A 23,154-nucleotide genomic window follows, 5' to 3' on the forward strand; every position below is an offset into this window, starting at 1 on the left:
AATACAGTGGCCGCTGTCATGCCCCCAAGTGTAGCTAGCATAGTGGCCCCCAGTATAGTGCCCCCCCCCCCCTCAGGAAAGCTAGAAGGAGGGGTGGCGGGGAGGGGGGACAAATCCCCCCACCTCCCTCACCTGGGTCCCCTCCTTCTGCCTCTCTTCCCCTCCAAATGACAGCGGGAGCAGCGGGCAGGCGGAGAATACTCACTTTACTTCTGCGTTCCAGCAGCTGGAGCGCTCCGTCGCCGTCACGTGACTCTTCTGCGCCTCCAATGCTGTGACACGCATTGAAGGCGCAGAAGAGGCACGTGACAGGGACGCGGCGTTCCTGCTGCTGGAACGCAAAAGTAAAGTGAGTATTCTCCGGTTGACCGTCCTGACTGTTCGTTGCCCGCTGCCCCCGCTGTCATTTGGAGGAGAAGAGAGGCTGAGGGAGGGGGGATCTGCCCCTCCTCCCCGCCGCTATCCCTGTCACCCCTCCGCTGCTCTTCCCCTCCTGGGGGCCACGCCCCCTGCGCCGTATTGTAGGAACGCCTCAGCATGTGGAGGATGTGTAGAAGAGTAGGATACATGTAACCTTCACTATCGGCTGCCAGGACTGAGGCTCGTTAGGTGAGATTCACTGACACCGAATCTTGTCTTTTCACTTTATGTGTCTATGATACGAATTAAAATGACTGTCTGTACCTAATGCGGAGCATGCAGGTTTTACAGCGTACCTTCTAATTCATGTTCTAGTGTAGTGTGCTGATGGCTTACTCTGTGTTAGGTACATAGTTGATATGCCATAGTAATAGGTAGCCTCTGACGTTTCTGTAGATAATTTTAGTTTTGTACTGTTGTGTCTTAAAGAAGATCTCTGGGTAAATTAAAAATCTGCAAGGAGGGAAAAGCGTGTACTTGTCTATCCTTGAAAAAATTGTAAAACATTAATATGTACACTATGAACTGCGGTAAGTTTCTCCCAAAATGTTCCCAAGCTACGCCCTTAAAGCTAACCTGAAGTGAAGAAACTGATGCTTAACCTTCCTGGCGGTCGCCGGTAACCCCGAACTAAGGTTTTCTCAGGCCCTGCTGGGCCAATTTGCTTAATTTTTTTTGCTGAACGCAGCTAGCACTTTGCTAGCTGCGTCAGCACACCGATCGCCGCCGGCCCACGCTCGGTCGCCGCTATCTGCTCTGCCGCCCCCCCCCCCCCCCAGACCCCGTGCGCTGCCTGGCCAATCAGTGCCAGGCAGCGCTGAGGGGTGGATCGTGACTCCCAAAGACGTCGGTGACGTCATCCCGCCTCGCCATGTCGACGGGGAAGCCCTGCAGGAAATCCCGTTCTTTGAACGGGATTTCCTGATCAGAGATCGCCGAAGGCGATCGAAGCGGGCGGGGGGGTGCCGCTGGGCAGCGGCTATCATGTAGCGAAGGCTCGCTACATGATTTAAAAAAAAAAAAAAACTGCTGTGCTGCCTCCTGGCGGAAAACATTAGACCGCCAGGAGGGTTAAAGGGAGTACTTCAGGGGGAAAAAGAGTTTAACTTACCTGGGGCTTCTAATGGTCCCCCGCAGATGTCCTGTGCCCGCGCAGCCGCTCACCGATACTCTGGTCCCCACCGGTTCACTTCTGGAATTTCCGACTTTAAAGTTGGAAAACCACTGCGCCTGTGTGGCAGCGCTCTCGTTCCTGCTGACGTCACCAGGAGTGTATTGCGCAGGTTCAGTACAGTCTATTCGTGCGCAGTACGCTCCTGGTGACATCAGCGGGAACGAGGACATGGCCACACAGGCGCAGTGGTTTTCCAACTTTAAAGTCGTAAATTCTAGAAGTGAACCGGAGGCGGGGACAGGAGCATCTGTGAGTGGCTGCGCAGGCACACATCTGCGGGGGACCATTAGAAGCCCCAGGTAAGTTCAACACTTATTACCCTGGATCTCCCCCCCCCCCCCCCCCCTACAGTAGTCCTTTAAGTAGAGGGAAGGATCAGAAAACCACAGAAATGAAGCCAGAAAAAAAGGGCACCACTATTCTTGGCAATGATAAAAGCTGTAAACAGTGGAAACTTGGGTGCTACCTGCAATACAGCGGGTAGCCCCATTGACCTCTATTTTTTCTGGTGCTCTTTGGGGGGTGGGGGGCAGGGGGTTTACAAGTTTGGCACAGAGGAGTTAAGGGTTAGGTGCCAATGGGGGAGGCGGTGCAAGAGTTAGGCACCACAGGGGTTAAAAGTTAGGCTTCAGAAGGAGGGGTTAAGGGTTAGGCATCAGTAGCCGGGGTAGTTCTGAGTGAGAATAGGTTTAGGTTAGGAGGTCATAGTAAAATATCAATAAGTACTACCAATATTTTACGATGTTAATTCAATAGTAGAATATTGGTAGTAATACCAATATTTTACTAGCAGTAATATCTGGCATCTTTTTTTTTTCTTTTTTTTTATATTCTCTCTCCAGGCGCATTTATTACATGTGTACAGATAGATGATAGAACTCTCCTTTTTCTTCATACAGCCTATCATTCCTGTGCTGTCCCCCGTTGAAATTATCCCACCAGGTAGATATTCAGTACTCCTCGGGCAGCCTTCAGAACTATTTGCATCTCCAGGTAGCTTTAAAGACGAGCGCTAGTCTACTTTACGGGACTCAGCAGGAAACCTCTACAGCACAAAGCATTGTGATTGGCAGAATACTGTGGGCGTAGTTTATGACAACCTATCTGAGACCTAGCAGTTTGAGAGGGTGCTGTTCACTCAATTACGTTAACTACATTTTTCTATGAGGTTTCCTGCTGGGCCCCCTAAACTAGATTAGCGCCCACATTCGTATTGCGCCTGCAAAAACCCGCATTACAGACACACTCCTCTTTCGAGCTACTCGGGGTCACAAGCAGTTCTGAAGACTGCCTGAGGATTACTGAAGTGCTATTCGACCTACAAGGGAGAATAACTTAATCCAGGGACAGACCGAGACATACGGATGAAATTGCCGCCAGGAGACATGGGCGCAGGATACAGCTGATAAACAGCTCATCCTGCTCCTGCACAAGTCCCGACAGCATTCATTACTAATCCCCCTCCAGGACACTGTGGTTAGTGGGGAATGATGTAATTCAGCGGCCGAACTACAGTGTCTTAGAAGTAACTTCAGCTCTGTCTTCTGACAACGTCAAAGTTACTCACTGTGCGCCGCTATAGCTGTAATTCCTGGTGGCACCGGCTGCGCGGAGCATTGCTTTTCAGCGCAGGAAAATTTAGGTGCAGCCGGGTGCCACCATAGACTGTAATAGGAATTGCATCTATAGCGGCGGTCAGTGAGTAACGTCGGCGCCGTCAGAAGACGGAGCTGAAGTTGCTTTTAAAACAAAATAATTCGGCCTCCAGCAATAGCTGGAAACCAAATTATATAATTCCTTACCATCCATGTTGGCCTGGAGGGGGGAATAGTAATTAACCTGGCCCGGACTTGTGCAGAAGCAGGATCAGCCATATACCGGCTGTATCCTGCGCCCAAGTCTTCCTGCGCCAATTTCATGTATGCCTGGCTGTGCCCAAATCTCCTGCGCTGTATTGGACGTGTTCGGGGCCCGGGAAAGCTCTTTGGTATCCACTATCCAGAGCTTTCCCTATACTTAGGTATGTATTAAACATGAAGTGGGTTTCTTCACTTCATGTGTCCTTTAAACCTGAGACAGGAAGGGAGAGAAAAAATTATACATACCTGGGGCTTCCTCCAGCTCCCTCCAGGCTGATCGCTCCCTCGCTGTCCTCTGCTGCCTGGATCATCTGCAATTTGGCCCCGAAAGACCTTCAGTCAGGTCCAGTTGGAGCAGTTCGTCTGCGCATGGGCAGAAGCCCCAGTGCGGACTTTTGGGGCGAATTCCAGACGTTTCAGGCAGCGGTGGAGGACGGCAAGCGAGCGTTCAGCCTGGGAGGTGCTGGAGGAAGCCCCAAGTATGTCTAATTTTTCTCTCTTTTCCCCCTGTCTCAGGTTCACTTTAAAATCATCCTAAGGCTATGTTTACAGTATGGTATTTGAGATGTTTTAATAATCCGAACATTTGTATAGCGCTTTTCTCCTGTCGGACTCAAAGCGCTCAAGAGCTGCAGTTGCTAGGACGTGCTCAAGAGGCCACCCTGCAGTGTTAAGGAGTCTTGCCTTGAACTTTTTACTGAATAGGTACTGATCCTTGCCAGGATTCGAACACTGGTCTCCAATGTCAAAGGCGGTGCCTTTAACCAGTGCACTATCATTACTCAGTTTCCAATACATACAAAGCATGTTCATATGCGTTGAAATGTATTTGATACAAACATTAAAATGGTGTACAGAAAAAAGTAGGATGCTGTAAAGGTACGCATACATTTTTAGATTACCGCTTGATGTGGCAAAGACATAGATCCATCTCTGAACAGTAGAGTTTTGTACCATGTTGGCAACCAGTAAGTTTTGAATCAAGATGATGTAGCTTTCTGTTAATACGCCTTTTTCAGACTATTCTTGAAGAAGGCGTATTATGTGAACCTGATCAGATTCTTACCCCGCACACAGATATTCAATAGAGTTCAGCATGAAATCTATTGAACCGCAGCATTGCACTGCTCAATGTATTGGCTGTCGATCTACCATTTGCTTGAGATCTAGCGTCTGGTCAGATTAGTCCAAATCACTTTAAATTTGATATGCTCAGATATTTTTAAAAACTGAAGAGAGAGGTATATGGAGACATATTTATTTCCTTTTAAGCAATACCAGTTGCCTGGCAGCCCTGCTGATCCTCTGCCTCTAATACTTTTAGCCGTATACTAGGCCTGAACGATAAACAGCTTTTGGATCGAAATTGCAATCACGGAAATGACGATTCTGTGATCACCATAGCGGCGATTTTCATCCCCCCAGTCAGCCCAGCATTCGCCTTTACCGCTCCGTGCAGCAACGGTTTGCGGCGGCTCAGTGAGTGCTTTCACTCGCCGTGATCAAAGCGGCTCACTCTCTCCCCCAACTTCCGCCTACAAGTGTGTAGCAAATCAGCGGAGCGGACGGCTCTCACACTCGCGGCGACTCACTCCTCCCAGCACCTCTAATTCACCAGCTGGGCAGCGACAGACTCCCACATGCCAGGCTGTCAATCACATGTTGTGTTACGGGCGGCAGACTCCGCCCACCTGAAGGCTCTCGCACTTGGGACGGCTCACTCCAGGCTTGGCTAACAATCATATTTTGTATTAAGGGTGGAAAACTCCGCCCACTGGCTGTCACTCACAACTCACTCCTCCCAGTGCTTCCACATCATTTGCTGGATTGGCGGTAGACTCCGCCCGCATGCATGTCAATCAAACTGTGTCATGAGCAGCCGACTACGCCTGCACGCCTGTCTTTGAAATTGTGTATCGCCTCCGCCTCCTCTGCACAGTGTGTCAGCATGACAATGACAATGATGATGACTGCTGTGGTGTGACTGACTGTGGTGATCTATTCTTTCTGTAATCTGCAAAGCTGCAGTGGGGCACTTTGAATTTGTGCCAACTAAGGTGCTATTCATTTCCTTCCTATTCCTTGTGATTTTAGTGCTAAGGCTTGATTTGAAAAAATCGTGGATCGACTCAAAACCGCAATTTCTAACAGAAATCGTGCAATTCAATCTTTTCCTAAAATCGTTCAGGCCTACTGTATACCCCGAACAAGCATGCAGTAGATCAGGTGTTTCTGACATTACTGTCAGGTCTAAGATTAGCTGCATGCTTTTTCCAGGTGTGATTCAGACACTACTGCAGCCAAATAGACCAGCAGGGCTGCCAGGCAACTGGTATTGTTTAAACAGGAAATAAATATGGAAACCTTCATATTCTTCTCACTTCAGTTGTCCGATCCCCATCTGATTCAGACAGGAGTGATCAAATCTGCAGTGAATCAAATGGGAAAGTGTGTGTACACACCTATAGCCTGTGAAATGCAGCACCTTATTCAGTTGCATTCTTGTATGTAAATAGTATGGATGATAAAGCTGTCTCCTAATTGTGATCACAGACCAATCACATAGTACTGAGGTTAGATGACTGTATTGTGTATTTCTTAAAGGGAAGGTCCAAGCAAAAAAAAAAAATGAGTTTCACTTACCTGGGGCTTCTACCAGCCCCATGCAGCCATCCTGTGCCCTCGTAGTCACTCACTGCTGCTCCAGTCCCCCGCTGGCAGCTTTCTGACCTCGGAGGTCAGGGCCGAATTGCGTACATTTTTACACATTCCCGCTAGTGCAGGAACATTAACGCATACATTTTTACGCGTTAGTGGTGCAACACGTAAATTTTTGTTCCTGCACTAGCTGGAATGCGTAAAAATGTATGCAATGTGGCCCTGACCTCCGAGGTCAGAAAGCTGCCAGCGGGGGACTGGAGCAGCAGTGAGTGACTACAAGGGCACAGGATGGCTACATGGGGCTGGTAGAAGCCCCAGGTAAGTAAAACTCTTTTTTTTTTTTTTGCTTGGACCTTCCCTTTAATTTGTTCTGTGACAGTGGTGACATTAATTCTCTCTTTCTTAGTTTTGTGAAATGGCAAACCATCTGAGATTTGTTGCCCGCACAGTGATGGTACAGAATGGGAATGTGGATGCAGCTTACAAGGCGCTTAACAGGTGAGTGTGCATCATTGTTTAGCTGTGACAAGTTCTGTTCTGTAGTTATTGTAAAGAAGAAATGCAATCAGTGGAAGTAGGGCACATAACTGTCTAACCCTAATCGGTCATATTAGAATTCGGTGCTGTGCTCTTCTCCTTTCTGACGTGTGGATGCCCAAGGTATGTTTACAGTGGGTGTAGTTAATATATCCAGGTGACATATATTAAAGGACAACTGGAGTGAGAGGGATCCGGAGGCTGCCATATTTATTTCCTTTTAAACAATACTAGCTGCCTGGCAGCCCTGCTGATCTATTCGGCTGCAGTCATGTCTGAATCCCACCAGAAACGGACATGGAGCTAATCTTGTCAGATCTGACAATACTGTCAGAAATACCTGATCTGCTGCATGCTTGTTCAGGGTCTATGGCTATAATTATTAGAGGCAGAGGATTAGAAGGGCAACCCAGCAACGGGTATTGCGTAAAAGGAAATAAATATGGAAGCCTCCATATCCCTCTCACTTCAGGTGTCCTTTAAAAGGGACCCTGAGCAGAGCATTAAAGCGGTTTAACCACTTTACCCCCGCCCGTATGGATTTCTCCGTCCCTTTTTCCATCCTTTAACCCCCAGGGACGGAGAAATCCGTACTATTCGCGCTCCCGCTGCTGCCCGTGCTCCCGCTCGTAAACATGCCGCCGGCCGCTCGTAAACACGCCGCTCGCCCGGAGATCAATGAACGGGAAAATCCATTCCCGTTCGTTGATCTAAGCCCCGCAATGATCCGCTGCTCTCCGATGAGCAGCGCGATCATTGTGAAAAAAAAAAAAAAACTTACCCAGCCTCTTAGTACTTCCTCCAAGAGTCCGGAAGGACACTTGGGGGTCGCATTAAGCAAAAAGTTACTGTGGCCATCTTGTGGCCAAATAGTAAAATTACACCCTAAACATTTTTCACATACAAATAAATTACTTTTACACAAAAAAAATTAACTCATTACCTCCCACACTCCCAATTTTTTTTTTTTTTTGTAATTTAAAAAAAAATTAAAAAATTTACAATAAAAAAAAATACATAAATAGTTACCTTAGGGACTGAACTTTTTAAATATGTATGTCAGGAGGGTACAACACTGTTACTTTATAAGCTATGGGCTTGTAATTAGGGATGGACGCAAAACTGAAAAAAATGCACCTTTATTTCCAAATAAAATATTGGCGCCAAACATTGTGATAGGGACATAATTTAAACTGTTTTATAACCGGGACAAAAGGGCAAATACATTTCATGGGTTTTAATTACAGTAGCATGCATTATTTAAAAACTATAATGGCCGGAAACTGAAAAATAATGAATTTTTTTTTCACATTTTTCATATTTTCCCATTACAACACATTTAGAATAAAATAATTCTTGGCATAATGTCCCACCTAAAGAAAGCCTAATTGGTGGTGGAAAAAACAAGATATAGTTCGTTTAATTGTGATAAGTAATGATAAAGTTATAGATTAATGAATGGATGGAGCGCTGAAAGGTGAAAATTGCTCTGGTGGTCAGGGGGTAAAACTCCTCAGTGGTGAAGTGGTTAAAACTGACAATTTTCAACAAAAATGTGTTTTCCTACTTTTTATAACCCATACAATGGTCATATTTGTTTTTGTGCACAAGTATTAATTTTGATTTCGATATTATGACTTCCCAAAGTTCAGTTCATTTATTTATAACTGTTGTCATTCTGTTGTAAATGCTGCCAGCAGTTATTTCTGATCTGTGTTTCACCCCAGGACTCATCAGCTGAAGTCCTGCACAGCCAGAGAATGTTTACATAAATGTATCAAGTAAAGAATGTGTACACAAGATAAGATTATAAGCAGTTTGGATGCGGTTCTCCCTGCAGAAGAAAGAGTCAGCCCTGTGATGTAACCCTTTGAATGCTGTTTTACTAAAAAACAACAACATTGTGTTAGTATTTTATATGCTGTAAACAATCTTTTAGAGCAAAGAAGAAATTCTGGGTTATATTCCGCTTTAATATAAAAATCAGCACTTACCTGGGCCTTCCTCCAGCCCCCCGTAGCCTGTGTGGTCCCTCGGCATCTACTGAGTCCCCTCCGTGGTCCTGCTTGCGGCCCGTCCGCACACCTGGTTTGAACACACGCTTGTCATCGTAAGCCTCCTGCACATGCACAGTTCTTGAAAGACTGAAGTGCGCAGGAGACCTACGGCAAATGAGCAGTTGTGCACAACTCCGGCCGCAATAACGTGCCCACCAGCGGGACCAAGGAGGACGCCGGTAGACTACGGGGGCTGGGGGGGGCTGGAGGAAGCCCCAGGTAAGTGACAATTTTTATTTTAATGCTCTGCTCAGGGTCCCTTTAATGTTTCAGCTCTGATGCATGTGGTTTTAAACTACCGTAACTTATATTTCCATGCAAATGTGGGATTATATCCCAGTATGCTGTACATGAATGTTGTGAGTTTTTTTATAGTAAAAAAGAGGAACTTTAGTGAAAAGGGTAAATTAATTCATTTCAAATTAGAAGTTAAGAAATCGAATAGAGATCAAGAAATTGATATTCTGCCATGTAATTTGGTCATGTTGTTTGATCCACAATGAGCCTGCATGTTATCGTCTTTACCACTGGCAGACATGAAAAAAACACTATACAGCACCAACTGCCATTAAAATTAACCACACCCCCCCCCCCCCCCCCCCTTATAATGTGATAGGCTAAAATGTTTTATATTTATGTATTAGATCTTCACATGCACAGGAGATACTGGCTGCTTGGCAGTTGGAACCAGCGATTATTTCCCACAATGCAACAAGGTTCACAGACAGGACCTAGGTGGACCTCACATTGTGGGAGGGGTTTCACCACAATATCAGCCATACAGACCCCACTGATGATATATTTGAAAAAAAAAAGTAAAGCTTTCTCATGGGAAAGGGGGTGTAAGCTACTGATTGCGATGAAGTTCAATTTTCTGTTTTTCTTTAAGTGAGCCAAAGGCAATCGATTTAACTTACTTAGGGTTTCTTTCAGCCCTATGTAGTCCTCCAGGTCCCCCGCTGTTCACCCAGTCCACTTTTTTCTGCTGCTGTGCCCCTCTAAAAGCTGTCTTGAGTGAGCCCTGTCACAGGCTGCTGCACCTGCAAGGCCATGCATGCACTGCAGCCTGTGACAAGGTTCACTCAGACAGCTTTTAGAGGATTTCCTGGAGGTTAGCTAGAGAAGTGAAGGACTACATGGGGCTGGAGGAAGCTCCAGGTAAGTTAAACTGATTGCTTTTGGGTCACTTGAAGTAAACCAGAGACATCCCTAGCGAAGGTTTTGATACTTACCCGGGGCTTCATCCCACCCCATAAACACGTCCGAGTCAAACGCCATCCTTCTGCGGTCTGCCGTTCAGCTGCGATCAGCCCTGGTAACTGGCTCAGTCGCGTCAGTCTATGTCCTCTGCGCATGCGCGGGAGGTCCGTGCATGTGCAGAAGACCAAGACTAGACCCAACTGAGCCTATTACCAGGGCTGATCGCGGCTGAGCAGCAGACTGCGGGAGGATGGCGTTGGATTCAGACGTGTTTATGGGGTGGGAGGAAGCCCCGGGTAAGTATCAAATCTTTAGCTAGCAACGTCTTTGGTACACTATTTAAGGTTCCCTTTAAAGTGTATCAGGGACTTCGAAAGCAAAAGATTCTATACTTACCCGGGATTTCCTCCAGCCCCATAAGCATGTCTGAGTCCCTCGCCGTCCTCCCTCGGTCTGCTGTTAGCGGCAATCAGCTCTGGTAACTGGCTCAGTCGCGCCTGTCGGGGTCTTCTCTGCATGCACGTGCAGAAGACCTGGACTGAGGGGGCTGAACAGCAGACTGCGGGAGGATGGCGAGGGACTCAGACGTACTTATGGGGCTGGAGGAAGCCCCGGGTAAGTATAAAAAGAATTGGGTTTGTGCCAAATCCAATTCTGAAGTCGTGCCTTGCAAATAAAAATGATTCTGATTCTGAAAAATCTTTTGCTTTCAAAGTCTCTGGTTTCCTTTAAGGTGCCTACACCTCCCAGGGCAATAAGTGGGGATAAACCCTTTTTTTTTCAAACAGACATGAGAGCTTTGTATAAAGGGGTAAAGATGTCTTTCTTCTCTTGCATTGCTGACCTTCCCTCCCCCTGTCCTCTTTCTGTTCATATGCAAATGTTTGTGCATCAAACAAAGCATCACAGAACAAACCAAAGGAGCACCTCTAGGAAATGATTTGCCTGAGTAATTATATTGACTGTGTTTTTTTTTTCCCTTACAGAATCCTCACTTCGGAAGGAATGGTAGACGAGGCCCAGAGGAGGCGCTACTGCGAAAAGCCATGTATCAAGAAAAGGAGGATTAAATATGAGACATGTAAGCGCATCTATACCTCAGAAATGCAACGTAAAATAGCATTCTTGTCGAGGACGATTCGGGAGGACCCCTGGCCTGGGTGCTAGAAGAGGAACTTGGAATGGCAACAGTGTCACCATGGACAGAGATGATGCTTTATTCCACCCTTTTTCAATTTACCACACAATATTCCCGCTTCAGCCGCAATGTGGATTGTTAACATTTTGCTGGATATGCGACTGAACCATGTAATGTCTCTTGGACTTTAATATACCAATAAATAGCAGATTTTCCTCTGCATGTGGTAATCCAGAAATTCCCTACAGCTAGTTTAAGATTAAAGTGGTCTGAAACTCTGCCATAACATTCAATAAAAATGTGTTTTCCTACTTATTACTCATACAGTTATCATATTTGCTTTTGTGCACAAGTAATAATGTCTGTCTACAAATTACAAGTTTCCAAAGTGTTGTTTATCTTTCCCTGAAAGCTGACATTGCATTTTAGACATTGTATTTTATTTCAACTGCTTTTTACTATATATTAAAATTTTCTAATGAGCTGTTCTGAACTGTGTGTGTGCCTGAAGCAGAGACAGCTTCTCAGAGTGGTTTTTACTTGTTACACACAAATGTATTAACATTGGATATAAACAAAGATTGTTATCTCCAGTAAGGATGCAGATTTGAAGCTGAATAGCCTTTGCATAGCAGGACAAAGTGCTGTGTTTAACCATTTCAGTGATGTTCTGCTACAATTTTTTTTCTGGGTTAGTAGCTTTAAAGCTGTAAGGAATCTTTTAGAGCAAAGTAGAAATGCTGACTTTCAGACCACTTTTAACTATAGACATTAGAGGCCCAGATATAGCAGACAAATCCTGGTCAAAACTACTGCCAAGTATTGGTAAAATAAATGTCTTCATTAACAGCCAGGTGATTTTTGGCATAGAGGTTTTTCTTACCTTGTGACACTCTGTCAAACAGTTTGCCAGGAAGGGGAAATGTTTGGGCTGAGACTGAACATTCATCTGGTGCGGCAGCAATTGCTCTAATTAGATGGTTGGCTGAAGCGGTAAAAGTACCAGGCCTATGGTTACCATTCCATTGCTTCTGTATTGTGTAGTCTGAGTGCTGGATCATCTTGTCTGATATTGTGTGGGATTGTTGATGAAATTTCGATGTCATCTGAAGCTTAAAGATGGAATAAAGTTATTTTCTTGCTGAAGTTTGGTGTTAAGTTGATTAAAAAAAAATATTATTTTGGCTAATCATTGCTGTTAACAGGAAGAATGGGGAGAAGTTTCCTCTACTAACAAGAAAAATGGTGGTGGTTGAGGGGAGGGGGGGGGGGGGGGGGGGGGAAGAGACCTTTTAGTGCCGACTCTGGTCAGTTGATAGCGCAGTGGAAAAACTGTGAGGCATGCACAAGACTGAAATGGTGGATGGCAAGAGCTGGCTGACGCTGATTAGAGGCCGGGAAAGGAGCGGGTAGAGACACTGACAGAAGAGTCTGTCTGGTTTCTGGGGTGTGCAGACTAGATGATGCAAGGTGAAGGAAGAGGATAGTGCCAGAGAGAGAAAAAGAGTCGACTGAGGCAAGGAATAGTGGAATTGGGGAGGCAGACTTTGGATTAAGCCAGAACAGAGGAGACAAAGTGACAGGGCAAATGGATATGAAAATGAAAAGGTGCCATTTCACAATGGGCTCTATTCACAATAAGCAGTTTGGTAGAAGCATTTTGGATGGTAAAATACCTGTAAGTGTATTTTACACTTTTTTTCCCCCCAAATTCACAAAAGATTTCCCCCAGAAAGTACCGAACAAACATGCCGCAATTCACTAAGCCCTGGTCGGTAAGTGTCACCAGCTTTCTAGCAGGGCGGCAGGCAGGGAGATGTGTGTAACTCAGTTTTTCCGAATTGTGCGTACGGTCATCCCTTTAGATGTGCTGCAGCCACCAGGGGGCACTCTTCTATGTGCTAAAATACAAATATGCACATCTAAAGGGATGAAGGGTTGCGGGCAGGTTTGTTAGCTTCTTCTGCATTGATACACTGAAAGACCCACTGGCATCCCTGTCGCATCCAATGACTGTGAGAAGCAGGATGTGTGGCTATCCCTGTTGGCTGTGTGGTGATCTCTATTGACTACCTGGCTCTCCCCAAAGGCTGTCTGTCAAGTTACCGCACAGAGACAGCATAGGGAGAGCGAGCTATCGGCTGCTGTGGGCTGGAGAAAATTACCGAACACTTTTGGCCGGTAAATGACGTGGAAATCTTTGAGAATTGACATTTCCTAAGGTAATTACCGCACAAGTTGGTAATTTACTTTACTAATCAGGAACAGGATTTTTCTGTGTGGCGATGGGTTTAGTGAATTGTAACTTGGAAAGGTGATCAGTAAAATCAGCTGTTTTGAGCATTACCGAATGTGGTAATGCTTTGTGAATAGAGCCCAATGTGAGATTGGGGCCTAAATTGAGAAAGGTATGCTGTTGCTGAATTAAAGGACAACCAATTAGTAAAGGTCTGCACACCTGTTAGCATCAAACAGGCAAAGCATACAAAGGTGGATGCAGTCAATAAGTCGAGCCAGGCAAGGTCCTAACATACCAAAAATTCAAAGAAACGACCAGCATACCATGCAAACATGCAATCAAGTGGTATATATTGTAAGAAATCTTAAGTTAGCAATTTATGTATACAAAAAGTCACAGCATCAGGCTAATCAGTAAACAATGCATAAAGCAATCAGTAGCAGCAACATATTATACAGCAATGTACAATGGTCAAATACAGTAGTATATACAAGACAAGATCACTCAAATATAGCTCAAGGCTAAGTGCTCGCAAGGAGCAGCAGGATAGTAATACCTGTACTGGCACAAGGAGCCAGTGTGAGCAAAGTCTACGGCACAAATTTCCAATAGTGGATTAGGCAGTGTCCAGGATCTAACTATACTGCATGCATGACAGAGCGACGCTAGGGGTGTGGCCACGAGGGGGAAGGCTCTGGGTCCTATAGAGCCTTTCCGTTACTCTCACAGTTCACTTGTCCCAGCGCTATCAACCCCTTTAGCAGTATTCGACCGATCGGTCAGACTGTTCTCATCTGGCACGGGAGGCTTTGGAAGCCCAAGTGCTACCAAAGACGGGTGGCTCCACACTGCGCCTGCACACTCTTCCGAAGCCTCCCACGGCGGCAGTTTACAGTAAGTGGAACGGGAAGGCTCGATACGCAGTGTTCTCCAACCCTGTCCTCAAGGACCACCAACCGTGCATGTTTTGTGGAAATCCATACAGGTAGTTAATTAGCTCTGCTGAGACACTAATTACCTCACCTGTGAATGTTTGGTTTACTGCAAAACATGCACTGTTGGTGGTCCTTGAGGATAGGGTTGGGAAATGGTTGGGGAAAGCTGCATAGGACCCAGAACCTTCCCTCTCCTTGGGTATCTTTTTTTTTTTTTTTATACAGTTTGCTTTACATTGGCTTTAAAAGAAGGAAACACGAGGTTGCTGCTGGTTTGAGGTAAGATTTATCCAACTTACATGTCTCAGTTGGATTTTTGTTTTATGGACTGTATTAATGCATATAGGAAGAGAAAGACATGAGTCCAGACATAAAAATGCTTTCCTGGATTTCTCAGAAGCTAGCATTCTAACATCTTATCTCCCTCTAATTACAGCGCCTTCTCTCTCTCTCTCCATCTAGCTGTATATCTACACTCACCTAAAGGATTATTAGGAACACCATACTAATACGGTGTTTGACTCCCTTTCGCCTTCAGAACTGCCTCAATTCTATGTGGCATTGATTCAACAAGGTGCTGAAAGCATACATTAGAAATGTTGGCCCTTATCGATAGGATAGCATCTTGCAGTTGACGGAGATTTGTGGGATGCACATCCAGGGCAGAAAGCTCCTGTTCCATCACATCTCAAAGATGCTCTATTGGGTTGAGATCTGGTGACTGTGGGGGCCATTTTAGTACAGTGAACTCATTGTCATGTTCAAGAAACCAATTTGAAATGATTTGAGCTTTGTGACATGGTGCATTATCCTGTCCTGCTGGAAGTAGCCTTCAGAGGATGGGTACATGGTGGTCATGAAGGGATGGACATGGTCAGAAACAATTCTCAGGTAGCCTGTGGCATTCAAACTATGCCCAACTGGCACTAAGGAGCCTAAAGTGTGCCAAGTAAACATCCCCCACACCATTACACCACTACCAGCCTGCACAGTGGTAACAAGGCATGATGGATCCATGTTCTCATTCTGTTTACGCCAAATTCTGACTATCGAGACTCATCAGACCAACATTTTTCCAGTCTTCAACTGTCCAATTTTGGTGAGCTCGTGCACATTGTAGCCTCTTTTTCCTTTTTGTAAAGGAGATGAGTGGTACCTAGTGGGATTTTCTGCTGTTGTAGCCCATCTGTCTCAAGGTTGTGCGTGTTGTGGCTTCACAAATGCTTTGCTGCGTAACCTTGGTTGTAACGAGTAGTTATTTCAGTCAACGTTTGCTCTTCTATCAGCTTGAATCAGTTGGCCCATTCTCCTCTGACCTCTAGCATCAACAAGGCAGGGATGTTTTTCCCTTTTCACACCATTCTTTTTAAACACTAGAAATGGTTGTGCATGAAAATCCGAGTAATTGAGCAGATTGTGAAATACTCAGACCGGCCCGTCTGGCACCAACAACCATGCCACGCTCAAAATTGCTTAAATCACCTTTCTTTCCCATGCTGACATTCAGTTTGGAGTTCAGGAGATTGTCTTGACCAGGACCACTCCCCTAAATGCATTGAAGCAACTGCCATATGATTGGTTGTATTAGATAACTGCATTAATGAGAAAATGAACAAGTGTTCCTAATAACCCTTTAGGTGAGTGTATATCCTATATATTGAGGATAAAAATAGAAATCATGACTCTTCCCACTACAAATCGCTAGCGTTTTTAATTAGTGTTTTGTAAGCGATTTCATGAGCGTTTTCTGGCTGTTTTGGTAGCAATTTTAAAAAGTGTAAGCTTTTTGCCAGTGACTGTGATAGTGATTTGCGATTAGCAATTCTGATTGGTCCTTTCAAATTATTATTTTTTTTACAGTTTTCATTAATTTAAAAATCGCACACAAATCGCTATGTGTGATTTGCCAGCACTTATATACTTTATACTGAAGCGCAAACGCTCCCAAAATGCTGCATGTCCTGCGTTTGTGATTTTGCTAATTGCAATCACTACTGTGGAATCTGTGTTTAGGGAAATCACTAGCTATTTAAAGCGCTCCCTAAACACTCAAAAAAGCGCTATAGTGGGTTCCAGCCCTAATGCAGGTTTGATGAAAAGACAGGAATATAAATCATCTGTTTGCTGGGAAATTATCGTTATTGGTAAACACTGCCCTCTGGTCGCAAACCCTCAGTGTTTCTGCAGGCCCGCCCCCTATCTGCGACCTGATAGGTAGTTGCAGCAACATGGTGGGGGTGGCCACAGGTCTTGTCCACAAGTTTACAGCAAAAACTGCTGTGGTGTTTTGTTTTTGTTCAACAGGGAGGGCAGGCTTTACCACTTATGGTCAATTACCAGGGAATGGGTGATTTATACTCCCTTTCATTTGCTGAACCTTCATAAGGGTACTATATGGGGAGGAGCAATGGCCTTTTATTTTTACACCAGGGATACTCTTTATACAAGATGAAGATGTAGTGAATCTACTTAGCTGTATGTTGAATTTGGGAGGTAAAGGAAGATATTAGTGGATTACTAAGTAACATATGCAGACGCGTATCTACTAGTGTTGGGCGAACATCTAGATGTTCGGGTTCGGGCCGAACAGGCCGAACATGGCCGCGATGTTCGGGTGTTCGACCCGAACTCCGAACATAATGGAAGTCAATGGGGACCCGAACTTTTGTGGTTTGTAAAGCCTCCTTACATGCTACATACCCCAAATTTACAGGGTATGTGCACCTTGGGAGTGGGTACAAGAGGAAAAAAAAATTTAGCAAAAAGAGCTTATAGTTTTTGAGAAAATCGATTTTAAAGTTTCAAAGGGAAAACTGTCTTTTAAATGCGGGAAATGTCTGTTTTCTTTGCACAGGTAACATGCTTTTTGTCGGCATGCAGTCATAAATGTAATACATATAAGAGGTTCCAGGAAAAGGGACCGGTAATGCTAACCCAGCAGCAGCACACGTGATGGAACAGGAGGAGGGTGGCGCAGGAGGAGAAGGCCACGCTTTGAGACACAACAACCCAGGCCTTGCATGAGGACAAGAAGCGTGCGGATAGCATGCTTTGTACCACCATGCAGTCATAAATGTAATAAAGATAAGTGGTTCAATAAACAGGGACCACGCGGCAACGCTAACCCAGCAGCAGCACACGTGATGGAACAGGAGGAGGCGCAGGAGGAGAAGGCCACGCTTTGTGAGACACAACAACCCAGGCCTTGCATGAGGACAAAAAGCGTGCGGATAGCATGCTTTGTACCGCCATGTAGTCATAAATGTAATAAAGATAAGAGGTTCAATAAACAGGGACCACGCGGCAACGCTAACCCAGCAGCAGCAGCAGCAGCAGCACACGTGATGGAACAGGAGGAGGCGCAGGAGGAGAAGGCCACGCTTTGTGAGACACAACAACCCAGGCCTTGCATGAGGACAAAAAGCGTGCGGATAGCATGCTTTGTACCGCCATGTAGTCATAAATGTAATAAAGATAAGAGGTTCAATAAACAGGGACCACGCGGCAACGGTAACCCAGCAGCAGCAGCAGCAGCAGCAGCACACGTGATGGAACAGGAGGAGGCGCAGGAGGAGAAGGCCACGCTTTGTGAGACACAACAACCCAGGCCTTGCATGAGGACAAAAAGCGTGCGGATAGCATGCTTTGTACCGCCATGTAGTCATAAATGTAATAAAGATAAGAGGTTCCATAAACAGGGACCACGCGGCAACGGTAACCCAGCAGCAGCAGCAGCAGCACACGTGATGGAACAGGAGGAGGCGCAGGAGGAGAAGGCCACGCTTTGTGAGACACAACAACCCAGGCCTTGCATGAGGACAAAAAGCGTGCGGATAGCATGCTTTGTACCGCCATGTAGTCATAAATGTAATAAAGATAAGAGGTTCCATAAACAGGGACCGGCAACGGTAACCCAGCAGCAGCAGCAGCAGCAGCAGCAGCAGCACACGTGATGGAACAGGAGGAGGCGCAGGAGGAGAAGGCCACGCTTTGTGAGACACAACAACCCAGGCCTTGCATGAGGACAAAAAGCGTGCGGATATAGCAGCAATGCTTTTTGCCGCCATGCAGTCATAAATGTAATACAGATGAGAGGTTCAATAAACAGGGACCGGAAACGCTAAACCATCCCAGATGTTCATCGGTCATGTTACTTGGTTGGGGTCCAGGAGTGTTGCGTAGTCGTTTCCAATCCAGGATTGATTCATTTTAATTTGAGTCAGACGGTCTGCATTTTCTGTGGAGAGGCGGATACGCCGATCTGTGATGATGCCTCCGGCAGCACTGAAACAGCGTTCCGACATAACGCTGGCTGCCGGGCAAGCCAGCACCTCTATTGCGTACATTGCCAGTTCGTGCCAGGTGTCTAGCTTCATGCCCGGTTTCAGGTCCAGCGGTGCCAGCCACAAATCCGTCTGTTCCTTTATTCCCCTCCAAATTTCCTCCCCTGTGTGCTGCTTATCCCCAAGGCAGATCAGCTTCAGCAACGCTTGCTGACGCATGCCAACAGCTGTGCTGCACTGCTTCCACGATCCTACTGCTGCTGGTGCTGGGTTAGCATTTCCGGATGAGGTACAGCTTTGAGATGCGTTGGAGGAGAAGGAGTCAGAGAGGTAGGTGCTGCTGTTGTTATCCAGCTGTTTGCGGCGTGGGCAACACCCGCGCCGTAGCAGGTGAGGAATCGCTGCCAGGCTCCACAAGGTTCACCCAGTGCGCGGTAAGGGAGATGTATCGACCCTGGCCGAACGCACTCGTCCAGGTGTCAGTGGTGAGGTGAACCTTGCAGGCAACGGCATTCTTCAAGCTTCGGGTTATTTAGCTGACCACGTGCTCATGCAACTCAGGCACTGCAGAGCGCGCAAAGTGGTAGCGGCTGGGAACAACGTAACGTGGGATGGCCACTGACATCATGCCCTTGAAGCTGTTTGTCTCCACCACTCGATATGGCAGCATTTCGCAGGCCAGAAGCTTGGCTATGCTGGCTGGCTGTTACTGCCACGGCCCGGGGGTCATTTGCTGGCAATTTCCTCTTGTGCTCAAACATCTCAGAGACAGACAACTCAACCGTAGCGCTGCACACCGAAGGGCTGTTGGTTGTTGTGTTTGATGAACACTGGGAGACCTCAAGAGCACTAGTCCGGAAAGTGACAGTGTCAGCATCGTCTGATGTTTGTGAATGTTGTGAACCACGCAATGGCTGGGCTACTGCTGCTGCTGAGGCGGGTCTGGTGGTGAGTCTGGTGAACCCAAGGGAGGCAGTGTTGCTGGTGGTACCCTGTCCTGCCGCGTTTGCCCACAGAGTGGGATGTTTGGATAGAATGTGGCGGCTCATGCTGGTGGTGGAGAGGTTGTTAATACTTTTCCCCCTGCTCAGGCGGGTCTTGCACACCTTGCAAATCGCCATGGTAACATCCTCAGTGCAGTCTTCAAAGAAAGCCCAGACTTTAACTGGCTGAGGACTCGGACCTCGTGCGTGATGTGCTGGTGCTGCTTAACCCACTGCTGGACGCTTGAGAGGTCATCCAAGTAATTATCTGGTCCTGTTCTTTTGGATCTGTGAGGGTTGTTGTCCTGGACAACATGGGCAGTATTGAGTGGGTTTTCTTGGGTGCTCCCCTGTGGCCTGTACGTGAACCGTCAGGGGAAACACCTCTTCCCTTGCCCCTCCCTCTTTCACCGGATTTCTTCCTCATTTCACTTATCCTTAAAGTACACGCTGACTGGCAGCAGTACAGTGGCAGTACAGAAATGCTATACAGTGGTGGGTGAGCGGTGTACCACTATTGTCAGCAGTGACACAGAGCACAATGCTATACAGTGGCGGGTGAGCGGTGTACTACTGTTCCCAGCAGACACAGAGTGGAAGTAAACACAATGCTATATAGTGTGGCTGAGCCGTGTACACAGAGTGGCATTAAACACAATGCTATATAGTCTGCTATATAGTCACCCCGAACAGGGTGATGTTCTGCAGAACCCGAACAGTGGCAAACACTGTTCGCCCAACACTACTGGGAGGGAACGCAGATTTTAGTACCTAAACACACGATACAACATGTTTTCCGGGGTCGGACTCTGAGGCACATACAGATGGTCCCGATCATCATCCTCATCATACAACTCTTCTCCTGAGTCTGACCCACCCACCACCTCTGCCACCCCAACATCCCCAGACACAGACCCCTCATCGTCCTCAACATTAACTTGGGATGCTGGCCTGAGCCAGACCTCCTCCTCCACATCAGGCCCCATCATCTCCTCAATGGCAGCCCTCATTAATCGCTCTGGCGACGGACTGATGGACACAACGTTCTCCTCCGGGGAGGGCTGCTGCTGACCACTGGCTGCTGGGGTGGATGTTATAGCTTGCGTGGGGCGTTGGCTGTTGCTGTTGTTGGGAGTGCTGCTCACAGCGGAGGTCTCTGGGGAACTCATGTTGAGCTCATATAGTGGTTGACGGTGAGTGGAGTATTACTGATCCCAGCAATATACACACTGACTGGCAGAGTACGCAATGCTATATAGTGTGGCTGAGCGGTGTACACAGAGTGGCAGTAAACACAATGCTATATAGTCTGGCTGAGCGAGCGGTGTACTACTGTTCCCAGCAGAATCAGAGTGGCAGTAAACAATGGTATATAGTCTGGCTGAGCGGTGTACACAGAGTGTCAGTAAACAATGGTATATAGTCTGGCTGAGCGAGCGGTGTACTACTGTTCCCAGCAGAATCAGAGTGGCAGTAAACAATGGTATATAGTCTGGCTGAGCGGTGTACACAGAGTGTCAGTAAACAATGGTATATAGTCTGGCTGAGCGGTGTACACACAATGCTATATAGTCTGCTATATAGTGTCAGTAAACAATGGTATATAGTCTGGCTGAGCGAGCGGTGTACTACTGTTCCCAGCAGAATCAGAGTGGCAGTAAACAATGGTATATAGTCTGGCTGAGCGGTGTACACAGAGTGTCAGTAAACAATGGTATATAGTCTGGCTGAGCGAGCGGTGTACTACTGTTCCCAGCAGAATCAGAGTGGCAGTAAACAATGGTATATAGTCTGGCTGAGCGGTGTACACAGAGTGTCAGTAAACAATGGTATATAGTCTGGCTGAGCGAGCGGTGTACTACTGTTCCCAGCAGAATCAGAGTGGCAGTAAACAATGGTATATAGTCTGGCTGAGCGGTGTACACAGAGTGTCAGTAAACAATGGTATATAGTCTGGCTGAGCGGTGTACACACAATGCTATATAGTCTGCTATATAGTGTCAGTAAACAATGGTATATAGTCTGGCTGAGCGAGCGGTGTACTACTGTTCCCAGCAGAATCAGAGTGGCAGTAAACAATGGTATATAGTCTGGCTGAGCGGTGTACACAGAGTTTCAGTAAACAATGGTATATAGTCTGGCTGAGCGGTGTACACAGAGTGTCAGTAAACAATGGTATATAGTCTGGCTGAGCGGTGTACACAGAGTGGCAGTAAACACAATGCTATATAGTCTGGCTGAGCGAGCGGTGTACTACTGTTCCCAGCAGAATCAGAGTGGCAGTAAACAATGGTATATAGTCTGGCTGAGCGGTGTACACAGAGTGTCAGTAAACAATGGTATATAGTCTGGCTGAGCGGTGTACACAGAGTGTCAGTAAACAATGGTATATAGTCTGGCTGAGCGGTGTACACAGAGTGGCAGTAAACACAATGCTATATACTCTGGCTGAGCGAGCGGTGTACTACTGTTCCCAGCAGACACAGAACAGTGAACAGAATGCTATATAGTGTGGCTGAGCGAGCGGTGTACCACTATTCCCAGCAGACACAGAACAGTGAACAGAATGCTATATAGTGTGGCTGAGCGGGCGGTGTACCACTATTCCCAGCAGACACAGAACAGTGAACAGAATGCTATATAGTGTGGATGAGCGAGCGGTGTACCACTATTCCCAGCAGACACAGAACAGTAAACAGAATGCTATATAGTGTGGCTGAGCGAGCGGTGTACCACTATTCCCAGCAGACACAGAACAGTGAACAGAATGCTATATAGTGTGGCTGAGCGAGCGGTGTACCACTATTCCCAGCAGACACAGAACAGTGCACAGAATGCTATATAGTGTGGCTGAGCGAGCGGTGTACCACTATTCCCAGCAGACACAGAACAGTAAACAGAATGCTATATAGTGTGGCTGAGCGAGCGGTGTACCACTATTCCCAGCAGACACAGAACAGTAAACAGAATGCTATATAGTGTGGCTGAGCGAGCGGTGTACCACTATTCCAAGCAGACACAGAACAGTGAACAGAATGCTATATAGTGTGGCTGAGCGAGCGGTGTACCACTATTCCCAGCAGACACAGAGTGGCAGTAAACAGAATGCTATATAGTGTGGCTGAGCGAGGTACACAGAGTGGCAGTAAACAGAATGCTATATAGTGTGGCTGAGCAAGCGGTGTACTACTATTCCCAGCAGACACAGAGTGGCAGTAAACAGAATGCTATATAGTGTGGCTGAGCGAGGTACACAGAGTGGCAGTAAACAGAATGCTATATAGTGTGGCTGAGCAAGCGGTGTACTACTGTTCCCAGCAGTGACACAATGACAGGGGGGACCCTGGCTAGCGTGGCTGGAGCGCGAACTACCCTGCCTGCCTACCCAAAGCTAAACCCACAGACAAATGGCGGAGATATGACGTGGTTCGGGTATTTATTTACCCGAACCACGTGACCGTTCGGCCAATCAGAGCGCGTTCGGGTCCGAACCACGTGACCCGTTCGGCCAATCACAGCGCTAGCCGAACGTTCGGGGAACGTTCGGCCATGCGCTCTTAGTTCGGCCATATGGCCGAACGGTTTGGCCGAGCACCGTCAGGTGTTCGGCCGAACTCGAACATCACCCGAACAGGGTGATGTTCTGCAGAACCCGAACAGTGGCGAAC

General features: G+C 46.8%; 1 protein-coding gene across 2 annotated transcripts; it reads left to right on the top strand.

Annotated features, from left to right (window-relative positions):
• The first annotated feature begins 284 nt into the window (after nt 1–284).
• On the top strand, nt 285–12,192 carry MRPS21 (mitochondrial ribosomal protein S21). 2 transcript variants are annotated; one of them, XM_068251643.1, is made up of 3 exons: nt 285–349; nt 6,521–6,612; nt 10,895–12,192. In XM_068251643.1, exons 2-3 carry the CDS (start codon nt 6,530–6,532, stop codon nt 11,073–11,075), a joined length of 264 nt encoding a protein of 87 aa, XP_068107744.1. In that variant the 5' UTR covers nt 285–349; nt 6,521–6,529; the 3' UTR covers nt 11,076–12,192. The 2 variants fall into 2 exon arrangements, with proteins under 2 accessions (XP_068107744.1, XP_068107743.1); XM_068251642.1 differs by lacking the exon at nt 285–349 and adding an exon at nt 356–609.
• The last annotated feature ends 10,962 nt before the right edge of the window (nt 12,193–23,154 follow it).

Source organism: Hyperolius riggenbachi, chromosome 9 (genome assembly GCF_040937935.1).
Source record: "Hyperolius riggenbachi isolate aHypRig1 chromosome 9, aHypRig1.pri, whole genome shotgun sequence".
Taxonomy (NCBI): Eukaryota; Metazoa; Chordata; class Amphibia; order Anura; family Hyperoliidae; genus Hyperolius; species Hyperolius riggenbachi.